The sequence below is a fragment of the Columba livia genome, chromosome 8 (genome assembly GCF_036013475.1).
Source record: "Columba livia isolate bColLiv1 breed racing homer chromosome 8, bColLiv1.pat.W.v2, whole genome shotgun sequence".
Lineage (NCBI taxonomy): Eukaryota > Metazoa > Chordata > Aves > Columbiformes > Columbidae > Columba > Columba livia.
The window spans coordinates 14686951-14699474 of NC_088609.1; the positions used below are offsets into that span (position 1 = coordinate 14686951).

The 12524-nt window shown below is 40.3% G+C and overlaps 1 protein-coding gene across 2 annotated transcripts in view; it reads left to right on the top strand.

Annotated features, from left to right (window-relative positions):
* The window catches only part of LRP8 (LDL receptor related protein 8), a 178736-nt gene that overhangs the window by 104092 nt on the left and 62120 nt on the right, over window positions 1-12524 (top strand). For both annotated transcript variants that reach the window (XM_065072145.1, XM_065072146.1), the window contains exon 3: window positions 3267-3389. In XM_065072145.1, the coding sequence (XP_064928217.1) occupies window positions 3267-3389 (123 nt within the window). The remainder of the gene's footprint in view (window positions 1-3266; window positions 3390-12524) is intronic.

Sequence of the window (12524 nt, forward strand, 5' to 3'; positions counted from 1 at the left end):
TTCATTTTGAAGAGACATGGGAGTGGAGCTGCCTGGGCTGCTTACGGCAAAGGAAATGGATCTCAGGGGAACAATAAATTTTGCTTGGCTATTTCGGAGCCAGGTGAAACCGTAAAATTGAACCTTTGTCCTCCCCATTGTCTAAAAGGGATGTATTTATTTATTTTACATTTTACTGCACCACTGACAATTTATGGTGTGAGCCTCAATGAATTTTTAATAGAGAATTGATAGAAGAAAGGTGTATAACATGGGAGATTAATAGAAAAGGTTATCAGACTTGAAAGAGAAAAAGGAAGAAAAAGACAGAGCGCTGATATTTTAATTAACTGCTCCCTGCCTGCGTTGTGATGCCAGAGACATGACAATTGAGTGCCAGAAGGTAAGTCTGGTTAGAAATAAAGTGATTCCAGTCTTGCGTTAGAGGTGAGAAATAAGGCAGTGCTTCAGTGTCCTCGCAGTTTGAATAATACGAGTTGCTATTTGTAACACAAAGCAGAATTTATTGGAATTAAGACAGTCTCCAAAGCTGTGACCCAGTGTGTTGGAGAGTAGTAGTAAAAAGTAATAACAAATAAAGTATAGTATATATAATATAAATGATAAAAAGTAGAAACCATAAAAACAAAGAAATAGTAGAGGTAAATACAAAAAAAACCCACATAGAAATGTTTGAGCTTCCCTTGCCTTAATGCTGCTCCTTTAAGAGATTAGACAGCTTAGATTCAAACAAAGGACCAAATGTGTTTGCATCCTGCTGCTCTATCTGTTGATCTGGCAGGGGACTGTTGGACCTTAGGGTGGGCATGTGGACAGGGATGACACTTTTCCGATGGGCCGCAGTCAGGGAGCACATTAACACCTTCCAAATGATGCCCTGGGACTGTCAGTAATGCTTTTCTCCCCCTTTTGTGAATCTTGGCAATCTATTAATTGTGCTGCAGCGTCAGGGGAACAAAGCTATCGGTGCCACCATCTGCTGTGAGCAGGTTGGCTATGCTGAAGGGAATGCCTGTTAGGCTCCCTTCCCCTGCTGACCCCCTTGCTCGGGCTTGTGTCCACATGTCCTGGAAATATCAGCGATTAGGGAAAAAGGGGACGTTTATCTTGAGGTGGGAAAGTAGTTGTGTTGCTCTCTGGATCTCTAGAAAATAAGTCAGGGGGCAGTTTTGCTATGGAAAACATGATATTAGGACATTGAGAGAGCTAGTATAAATCTAAATACATTTTAAAATTTAAGTTTCTTATGTCTTCAGTGTTAAACTAGTCTCTGCTTTCTGGATGAAGATTTGATTATTTCGTTTGTAGATGCCATAATCTTCCTCTAACAGCAGACACCAATATTTTACCCAGTCAGCCTCATTGTGAGCTGTGGAGTGCTCTGACTTTGCTTATGTGTGCATATCCCATCTGTATCTGGTCAGAGTTTCTGACTGTTATATACATCAGATTAATTAAATCAGAAGTGACACTCGATAGCCATTTTCACAAGTTTTGGTGTTCTCACCAGAGATGTTCTGGAGAAGGTCTGTTCCCTCTGATAACGGATGTGCAACGTCTTTGGAAGATCAGACTGGATTCTTAGTATGACTGATATCTTGTAAAACTCTTGGTCTATATGGGGTTGGGGTTTATTTTTCTATATTAGTTCATAATATCTGGTTCTGAATGACTGAAGGAAAATTTTCTTTTTTTTTTTTTTTTTTTTAACTAGAATCTGGCTCATTTAGCAACAGAAGCAGAGTAAATGTATGTTCTCTTTATAAAGTGCATCCTGATAGATTGTATAGCTGCTTAGCGATGCTTTGCAGTGTTTTCCTGCTGGATGCCTGTTCAGGGAAGCTGCATATTTTGTGCATTAGGACATTAATACTTGATTTGTGCCATGTATACCTCTCCAGCACCTCAGCCAGTAATGCTCTTTGTTTCCTGCATGGGCATGTGATCGATGTCTGACATGGCTCCCTCCCTGACAGCAGCTCATGTAAGAAGAAAAGAAAGGAAAAAAGATCAAAACCTGGACACTTTCTTTGTTTAATGCTTTGAAAATGTTTGCTGGAAGAAACATTGATGTAGCAGTGGTGTGTGCACGTGACTTACGTTAGAGAATAGATATGAAGTTAACACCTCGCTGTGAGGGCAGCTAAGGGGTAGAACAGATTGCCCTAGGAGGTTGTGCTGTCTCCATCTAGAGGCTTTTTAAGACCAGACTGGATAAAACCCAAAGTAACCTGGTCTGACCTCAGAGCTGACCCTGTCCTGAGCAGGAGGTTGGACTTGATGACCTCCTGAGGTCCATTGCTACCTGAATTTTCCTGTGATCCTATTAAGTTGTGAGCAGCTTTGCAGAGGGAAGAAACAAATCTCCCCCCCACCACCACTTCCTATGTAAATTGATGGCTGACAAAGATAGAGAGCAGTTAGTCACAGGGTCTTGTACTTTGAGGGTGGTTACACTGAGCCATTGCTCGTGACTCCCATGGCATGGTGGTCCCATCCAGTTCCTGGCAGAAAAGCCATGGAATTCACTGTTGCAAAAGCAGTGAGTGATGGGTAATCACACTGAGGCCATGGACTCAATGGGACAAATATCTGTAGATCACTCACTTTCTGCTGCAGTGGAAAGATGCTGATTTGTAGTACAGGGCAGTGGTGGTGCTGCGCCACTGGCACAGAAGGACTGACTAATTAGTTGCTTGAGTTCATGTCTTGCATCTTTTTCAAGCCCTAGATTAATGCAAGCAAAGCAAAGAGCACCGAGTGGTTGACATTTAATGAAATTATTTTTAGTGTTTGGAGGACTGCTTTATGATCATCTACTATAGTGACAGATGTACTAAAAAGCCATTAATAGATTGCATAGATAAAAAACATTATTGCTTAGATTACAGTACTCCAAAGGTGAGACTTGTTTATCTTACTGGTCTGTGAATCATGCAGAATGCTTTCAGCTCTACATAGGCAGCAACTTTTTGTAGTAAAAGCCTTAGAAAATTATTTTGGAAAAGAACATCCCTGTCTTGAATGTCTGGAAAGACACATAGAAAAGTAAATCTGTGTTAAATAATAGAGGGATGAGAGTTCTAGCAAGAAGAAACACCCATCTTTTATACCTGTTTGACTGTCATGAAGAAGCAATATTGAACATGGGATGAATCCTCTCAATACAGGGTAGTCGGTATCGTACTTAGTGGGAACGCGTGCAGTGGAGGTCTTCTGCAGTGCTTATATTCATGCTAAGTACTTTTTTTTTTTTATTCTTGCAGCAAAGAAAACTTGTGCCGAGTCAGATTTCACTTGTGACGATGGCCACTGCATCCAGGCCAGGTGGAAATGCGATGGTGAAGAAGAATGTCCCGATGGCTCAGATGAATCAGAAGCAGCATGCAGTGAGTAGCACACAAAAGTGTCATTCAAATCAGATGTTTTCTAAACTTTCAAATGTACTAGTTTTTCAGACTATGGTACAGGCAGCACTTTCTAGTGTGTGCTTCTGTCTGTAATGGAATTGAAACATCTCTAGTTCTTTTGCAGTTTATCTGGTTGTAAAGCCCATGATCAGCAGCAGTGCACAAAGATCCACAGTCACCTGGGGTCAGGGCTTTTGGAAACTCAGATTTGCAGTGTTTACATGGTAGCATATTGAGACCTATCGTCACTGCAGACAGCACTTTTATCATTACAGAGGAACTTTGCAATATTAGAGTATTGCTCTTTCTTTTTTTTGCCTTTGAGAACAGATGAAAGATGAACAATGTAATATAACTAAAGCTGAGAGTAAGTATGACAGATGTTAACTGCAGGTAACACCTTTTAAAAACCCATTGATTCAGTCAGTAAAAGGACATGCTTGATTTTTGTGTAGTGCATTTTATCTTGTTCGTTTGACTCTCTGAGGAGGTCTGTGTTGGGCTCTGTTGTTCTAGAACTGCGAAGGGTTGTCTGATGTTGAGTTGAAGGGAATCCCAGTAATATTTTAATGTAAACACTAACTGAAATGTAGACTTCTATTTATGTGCTTACTTACGTCTGCAGATTTGTTCTTAGACCAACAAACTAGTACAAACCATTCTATTGAATTTCCAGTCATTTACTTAACAAATACATCCCCATGAGCCGGAAGTGATAGTGGAGGAAGTATTTTAGTGGATTTCACCAGAATGGGGCACATAGAGGACTTAAAATTTAACCATACTTTTATTTTTAAGACTAGTGCCAGTCCTGCTTTCTCCTTAATTAAGAAAGATGAATGCTCTTCTCTTGCATAAAATGAATGGAATCATTTTTGTAGCCATATATAGGCTACAGAAAAAATTACTTCAGTAACTACATTAACATATTTATGTACTGTATGTGTTGGTCTTTCACCCTGCATCCTCCTTAGTCAAGAACTATCTTATTAATGCTGCTTCCACTACCTGATTGCCTGGAGGAGGGCTGCATAATGAAGCAGCTCCATTCCCTGCAGGTTCTGTCTATAAATCTATTGTCAGAGCCCATAGCCTGGACTGTGCAGAGCTAAAATCCCCAACAATTTCTCTTAATCATCCTTCATTCCTTTTCTAGCCATTTTACCTTCGATTTTGCCCCCATTTTTATTCACCCTCTGGGGAAATCATCCTTAAAACTTAAGTATGTTGACCTGTGTCTCTGATTGTTGCAGCACGGGACTGCCATCCTGTGAGGAAAGTAATTTCTTCAGTTTTGTATGATTTTGCTGCTTGAAGCCTTCTAAGAGACTGAAGTCTGCATTTCTGTGGTGGTTGTTCACCTTTTCAAAAAAATAGAGGGTCCTTGAAAATCTCCTTGGTGCTAATGGGAGTGGGCCAGTGTCACCTTGACCCAGGGGGAAGTTTGTTCCCATTCTGTAGTATATGCCTAACAGGTGAACTGGGAATTCCTTGTGAAACTAGCAGTACCTGTATGGACCAATTCTTAATGTGTTTTTTAAATAGAAGGACCTTGAAACCAGGTCAAAGACTATGGCATATGACATGTCATTTTGTTTGTTTATAGCTGTCTCAAGCAAATTTACTATGCTTTGCCTCAGTATAAGATGTTTAGGTTTTGTTGTGAGCTTAAGCCAAAATAGATCAATTTTTGTGTGATGGATGCTTGAACTTGTGTTTGACATTCACAGGATACTTATACAAGCCTTTGTCTGACTTGTGGCTAGCTCACAGGAGAAGCCAACATTTCTGTGCCAGTTAAAAGCTTGCCTTCAAATCTTAAACATTTCTGCAACTAGAACTTGGAAGATTACTTGTTTTATAGGATTATTCAGATTTGAAGTTCATGCTTAATCAGATGAATATCAAGTAGTTTTAATCTTATGATTGTTGATAGATATAGGCTTTAATTTGCATGTTGAGGACATTCTTTCCAGATGTTTTGTGTCCTAGTCAAAGTACATGTCATCTCAAAGACAACAGAATCAACCTGGTAATACATAATCCCAGTGCTGGTTGTGGGTTTAATTCACATGTGTTTGCTGGTTTTCATTCCATCACTGGTCAAGACAGCAGTGAGTCATAAACCTGGTGGACTATTAATCAACAAACTGGAGTGTTATGCTTTGCTCTTAGTTTGCACCCTTAACGTAAAATGCTTAGTTCTTTGTGTGTGTAAATATTATTTAAGGACAAAGAGGAGGCTGTAATGACAGAAAATGAAGCGAGAGGCAAAATGTGTAGTCGGACATTCCTGCATGGTCCCTTCCTCCGGTCCCATGTTCTTTGTCCCTGGTGAAAGCAAGGCCGAGCTCTCTCCCTGTGGCTGAGGAACGACTGCAGGCCCTCAGGACTCTCTCATTGTCTGCTTTGAAGGAGTCTGCGCTTGCAGAGTTTCCCTGGGGAAGGGGCAGGTTGGGAAATAGAGATTTCTCACCTCTGGCAAGATCAAACTGCTTTATGAAATCAGTTCCTTTCAGACAGGCCATATAATTGCCAGAACCTCTGCCAGGATCTAGGGTTATTCCTTGATTAATGCAACGCTGGGACACTGTCCATAGTCCATTCAAACCGGGGAGGTTAAGAGCATTGATAATGCTTACTGTTGCATTTTAGGAGTATTTCCAGCATAGAATGTGATGAAAACAAGGCAGTTCCTTGCAGCCTCTAGCCATCTGCTAAATGTCTTCTTATTTTCTGAATGTTTTGTAATGTGTGTTTAAATATGCTCTCTGATTGGTAGTTAGGGATCTTTTATCTCCATCTCTAGTGCTCAGTTAAAGGTAACAGTTTGTGGGTTTTGTTGGTTTTATTTGGGGTTTATTGGTGTGGTGGTTTTTGTGTATGTGTTTTGTTGTGGTTTTGTTTGCTTGTTTTGGGGTTTTTGTTGGTTTTTATTGTTGTTGGTTGGTTTGGGATTTTTGTTGTTGTTTGTTTTAGATAAACCTGCCGTAAAACCAAAACAGGACTTTGTGTTTTCTGTTTCCCAGATCACTGAAGTTGCTCAGCTTTGTACCTAACAATATCCTCTCTAGGGATGTTACCGATTCCCAGGTATTTGAGACAGCACGCCCTATCTCCTGTTGGATACATTAGACAGCATCACAGCAGGCCTGACTTCTGTTGGACCTGTGATGTCTATGGCGTTTTCTGCTATTCGTCCAATTGTGGTTTTTAGACTGCATTTTCTTCAAGCCACTGACTCTGGCTGAGAGTGGTTGCTGTTCAGTTCTCAGCTGATGAGATCTCCAGGACTTGTCCCTGTTGTGAGTGCTAGTGCTAGTGGAAGGTTGGTTCATTTCTAGCATGGAAAAGTTGGTTACCCAGGCTTTTGGTTTGAAATGGGTTGTTAGGAATAAGAAACTGCTTGTATTTCTTTATTTTTCTTCAAGGCAGATCCTTAACCTAAACATGCTCTCATATCCATAGGTTTGTCCAAGTGAATTATTCATGTAACCTGTGAGTGTCACCACTAAACCTCAGTGTTCTGCCATCTGTCAGTTTTTCAGTGCTATTATCTGGCTGCTAAATTTATTTTGTCTCATTTAATTTATTTTAAGGTTTCAAAGAAATGTGTCCCCTTTTTCTATGAGATGATCTATTCAGGGGCATCTTGTGGGCTGGATCTGTTGTCTCTGAAGTCACCATTAGAGATATTGTCTGTTTGAGGGGGGAAATGTGTTTTTATTTTCTGTGTAGAAGCAGAACGAGCCTCTAAATCAAGTGAAGCAAAACTGTGTGAACTCAGAAATTAGTGCTGTGTACAAGGCACAGAAGGGACTGAATTCACAATTTACGAAGTTGTGTTGATTGAGCCTAGGGAATGAAGGAGAGGTGAGGAGGAATTTAATATTGAAGAGAAGAAAGTTATTTCGAGAAACATACTTAATAAATGAAAAGAAATGGAATGGTGTGTGAGAGGGAACAAAGAAACACCATTTAGCTGTGCTGTGGTGGTGCTGCTGGCGGGAAAGGGGAAGAATTAGTACTTGGATATGCCAGCTTCCAGCTTTGTCTTCCTTGAGAAAGCCTTTTTGGATTCAGTGATTGCCTGACCAAGCCTCTGTTGAGGACAGGTTGGCTGCTTGCATGTAGAGCAAATGGCCCTGCAGGTTACATGCCGTGCAAATAGCCGGGGGAGAAGCAGGCTTGTCCTGATTGACATCGGCCATGGCTGCTTCTCCCGCCTGCCAGGAGGAAGAGCCCAGAGCGGGTGCAAAACTGCTGTCGTTGGAAGGTGCTCGGAGATGATAATGGATTTAATCTTCCTCGTGCCAGCTTGTTAGTATGCAAGGAGCTCCCCACAAATCCTCAAAATGGAGAACGAAGTATCTGGAAGTAGTGGGAGTAGAGTTAGTGCCTCTGTCAGCCCAATACCTGTGACTCCCACGTACCTCACCAGCAGCTGTTTTGATATACAGAAAATATTCTTGACCTCAGTGTAGGCTCAAATGCTGCGAATCTTATAATTGTTTGCTGCAGGGTTATACAGCAGTGAAGTGCCAGCTGCAGGGAGATCTTTCATAGCCTACATGTACTGTGCCATCGGAGAGTCCTCCATGGCCAGGGCCCCAGACTTATTTGTCATTGCTCTCACTAAAAGCAACTCAGTGTGACTTGGTGATCACGCACTGCTGATCTCCACAGGCTTTGCTTATGCATATGTAAAGATTCCTCGCTATTTTCCTATCTAGTTTATTGAAGCTGAGGGAGGGGGAAGGGAAGTAATTTTCCTTACTGAGCTAACAGACACCTCCAGCAAAATGAATGTTATCCACCTAATGCTGTTACAGCACAGGTACTGAATCAGTCTGCTTTTCTACAAGAAAGTAACTTTAAATTTCCCTCTGAAGTATTTTGATTATTTAACCAGAGACTTAAATAAAAAAATCTCTAGAGAAAAATAAAAACAAATGCTAAAAAACAGTAACAGCACTGATGGGAACACAAATTAAAGGGGTAGAGCAAGTGAAAATCTAGGCTGGCAAACTCTTGCCTTAGGACATTGTACATATAATGAGATAGAGGTATGCAGGCAGCATAAACTCACCACTTATTTCTTTATCAGATATGTGACATTTTCCTAGTTAAGAGCAGAAATTATTACACAGAAAGGTGTAGTAGGGTGTTATGAGGAAGAAAAAGACAAAGAGAGACCTGAATTCATATTGCATTTAATAGAGGAATGATTTAGTAGGGCAGGTTTAATAAGCAGCAGTCCTGGAAACAGATTTTTAAATGGAAATGGAATATAAAAATCAAATCCTGAGTATTGGTTTGAAATACACTACCAGTTCATGCAGTCCCTTTTATTTTGAAGTACTTGTCACGAGTTCTTCAGGGAGATGTATCCAAACTCGACAATTGTATTTTTTAATGGGTTATTTTCCATGGTCCTAGGTACTATATATGCTGATCTCTCACAGTGGTTATCAGTTATGCCCTCATTTTCTATTAAGTTGCCCAAATGCAAAATTCTGTAGTTGTTGGTAGTGCTGACAGTATTGCTCACCCTTCAATGCACAGCCCTCTCCTAGCTCCACGTTCACCCCAAAGGATATTATATCTCCATTATTCTTCTTTGATCCAGATCTCCTGCATGACTGAATTTGGTGACATTACTTCACTTTTGTGGAAAGTGACTTAATAAACTGTTCCTTGTCCTTGGATGATTTTTTCTGGAGAAGGGTGCACTGTCTCATTCAGGGAATCACATACACTGGGCCACTGAACTTCAAGAAACAAAATTTAAAAAAACAATTGGCCAAATCAACCAGGCACAGCCAAATATCACGTTCTAGGACCTGGGACAGTAACAGAGAGGACTCTTTTTTTTCTTAGTTTTTTCCCCCTAACGTTAAGAGTGGATCTGTTTGTGTATATGTGATAAGATGGTGGGAGATTTGTAAATTAAAGACCATTCTGATGGATTAATTTGTTACAGATCATTCAGGGGATTGAATAAGGTGGTGATAATGTCAGATGTATAGCTGTGCATTTTAACAACACTCTCACTACATTAACTGGTTATTGCCAGTATAGAATACAGAAGCTTTGATAGCATTGTCACTGTCCCTCTGCAATTGTCCCCTCATCACTGTCTGTGACAGGAGGGTGAGAGCACTGCTAAATAAATACAGGACAAGGTACAGGATGTGGGGACACTTCTAGAGCTACTGGTGACAAGGCACAAAAGAGGCAATCTCATTTTCCAGATGCCCAGACTGGTTTGTAGGGCTAATAATGAACGCTTTGTTTTGTCGAGGTAATCAAATTTATCGAGACAGAATAAAATTAAAACATCCCACGATCATCTCTCTATGAAGTCATGGAATAATTTAAGATGGAAGGAACCTCTGGTGTTCATCTAGTCCAATCCCCTGGTCAAAGTTGGACCCCTGTCTTCATGTTTGACTAACCTTGTTAATGGTAAAAAAAATATCCCAGTGTCTCACCAGAACTCCCTTTATGGCAGGACGTGTCTGTCACCTCCCATGCTGTCAGTATGCACCTCTGAGAACAGCCTGGCTCCTTCTTCTCTAGTCTCTCTCATTTTGTAGCTGAAGGCAGCAATGAAATCTTCCTTTAGTCTTCTCTTCTGATGGCTGAACAGATGTTGTTCCCTCAAACTCTCCTTCTATGCAGTCTTTCATTTCAGATTATTTTGTCAGATAATTGGCAATGACACTGCTACAACCAGGATACAGTTTTTGCATTGTTCACTCACCTCTGTTAAAGCTTTAGCATATGCAAAATATAACTTAATTAATTTTATGCCTCTCGTATGCTCCTTAACTTCCAGGTTTGCTTAGCAGAGGGTTCCAGACTCTTGAAAACCCCTTTCCATGGAGGTGTTGAACAGGACACTAGAGATGGATAAGGCTTGTTGAGGCCTGTTAGCAGACTAGTAATTCCCTACAGATTGTGGTTTATAGTCCAGTGCATGTTGTTAAAATCCTTTTTATCCTAAGTGTATATCACTCTTTAAATTCTCACAAACGTACCTTTACTCCTGATTTAATCATCCTACCTCAGCCAGTGTACATTGCTTCCCAAGTGCTCCTGATTCCTTAACCACTGTAACTGCACTGAATGCCTCCAGGTGTGTCCTTGTTGAGCAACCCCAAAGTGACCTCAGTGTCCCAAAGGATGCAAAAACATAGGGACTGACACAAGCAGTCCTTGTCAGGGTAAGGAACCAAATCCATTTTTTTCCTGCATCCTGTTCCTTTTCTTGAAGCATGAAATTATCCTTTTACATCAAAGGAAATGCAGCGAACTCAAAGCCTAGCTGTTTATCCCTAGCTGTCAGACAACTTGATCTGTGGCTCACGGGCAGTGGACTACATCTCCTTTTTGATGATTATATGGCTTTGGTGATCTCAGCATTTTACATACCTAGAGATGTAAATTAATTTAGGGTACGTAATGATTGTGCTCCAATTCTACCAGTGCTAAAGAGTTTTAAGTAATAGCTGTTCAAAACAAAATGTATTTTTCCTTCAAGGGAAGATGTTTAGAGCTTACATCTCAGAAGTGACCTTTTTAGAGGGCTCAGTTCTATAAGAAAACCAATAGAAAATAGCTATTGGGTCCTTTCTAACGTTTTTATTGTTCTTTTCCTAAGCAATGTTACCTTGTGGGAAAGTCACTTTTTCATGTAGCATGGCAACATTTGCAGTGCTCCTGTACCTCAGAATGACTTTGACCTTTTGCTAGTTGACTGCTACAAATATTTAATCACTAGCATTTAAATATTTTCCCGATTGGTCTAATGCATTCATCAAGTTCATAAACAGGAACGGTCATAAAAGAGTTTGATGCTGCCTTTTTATGGCTATCATTAGTCTTGCAGTGATTTCAATAGGAGAGAATAGCAGGAAAATGAAAGTTGAGTATGTGAAGTTCTTGTATGTGTAATTATTTAATAGGCCATAAATACTGAACTAGTAAAAAATGAAGAGATACTCAAACAGCATTTCATTGCCTCACGCTTTCATTTTATCCATTCTCTTGCTGCTTGCTTTCTGAAATTCAGATTACCTGATTTTTACATTTATATTTTTGCTTGTTTATTTGGGGCAGGGAGGGAGGGGATGGGATCACATTCAGTTTACTTACTATGGCTGGTGTGAAAAGGAAGTAATTTCTGGGAATCAAAAGCAATATAATTTGAAAATGTTTTGCAAACCGAATGAAGCACTGCAAAGCAAACCTTTTCTCCTTTCTTAAATGGGTGAATTACGGTGTGAGGAAAGTAGGTTAGTATCAAATGGCATTATTTTAACATGTTTCACATTTAAGTACCTTTTGTGTTTTAGTATCATGATGAATTGTATGTTGAAGCTGTGATTCCTAGTTCCATCACCTGATCCTTGATAGGTATTTTTCTTCTCTTTCTGTTTGTGTTTTCATTCAAGACAAACTCCCACTGAAATCATTTGCAGTTTTAATAAGGGTCTCGTGATAACGCCATCCTGCTTCCTTGAGGATTAGGATCATGATTAAGACTGGTTTAATATGCGGTCTCTGCATCCTTTGGTAGATAATTTATGTAATTTAAACCTTGCACTGGAGATGTTTAATTCTCTGAAATGCTTCCAGTCAGATTGCTCTCTGGGGTGAGGAATGGTCGCTGACGGTGCGATCTGCACATGTGAGGGTGGTGGGGATCTTCACCCCGTGCATTTGTGGGACGCAATGAGCTTCCATCACTGCCGAGGGCCTTAATCAGGGCTTTGCTTTAGCAACAGCTTCTGGCCTCCTTTCCAGGGACACTGTATTCGATGGCTGTATTTGAAGTGATAGATTTCAGCTCACCCTTTCCGACCTGTATTTTAACATATTAAAACATGTTAAGAGTCCTTTCCATTAAAATGCAGAGGACTTTGCTTAGTAGCTTTATTAGACCACATTGCTTATGTGTTCCCATCTGAATGGACTGATGCCAGTTATTGCACCATGTTTCTGGCTTATACTGCTGGGTTAGTCATCTTACTGTGTCATTTGAGTTCTCGAAGTGTGCTGTTGTACAAGATTCAAGTTACTGTATGAAGACTGAATTCTCTGATTTGG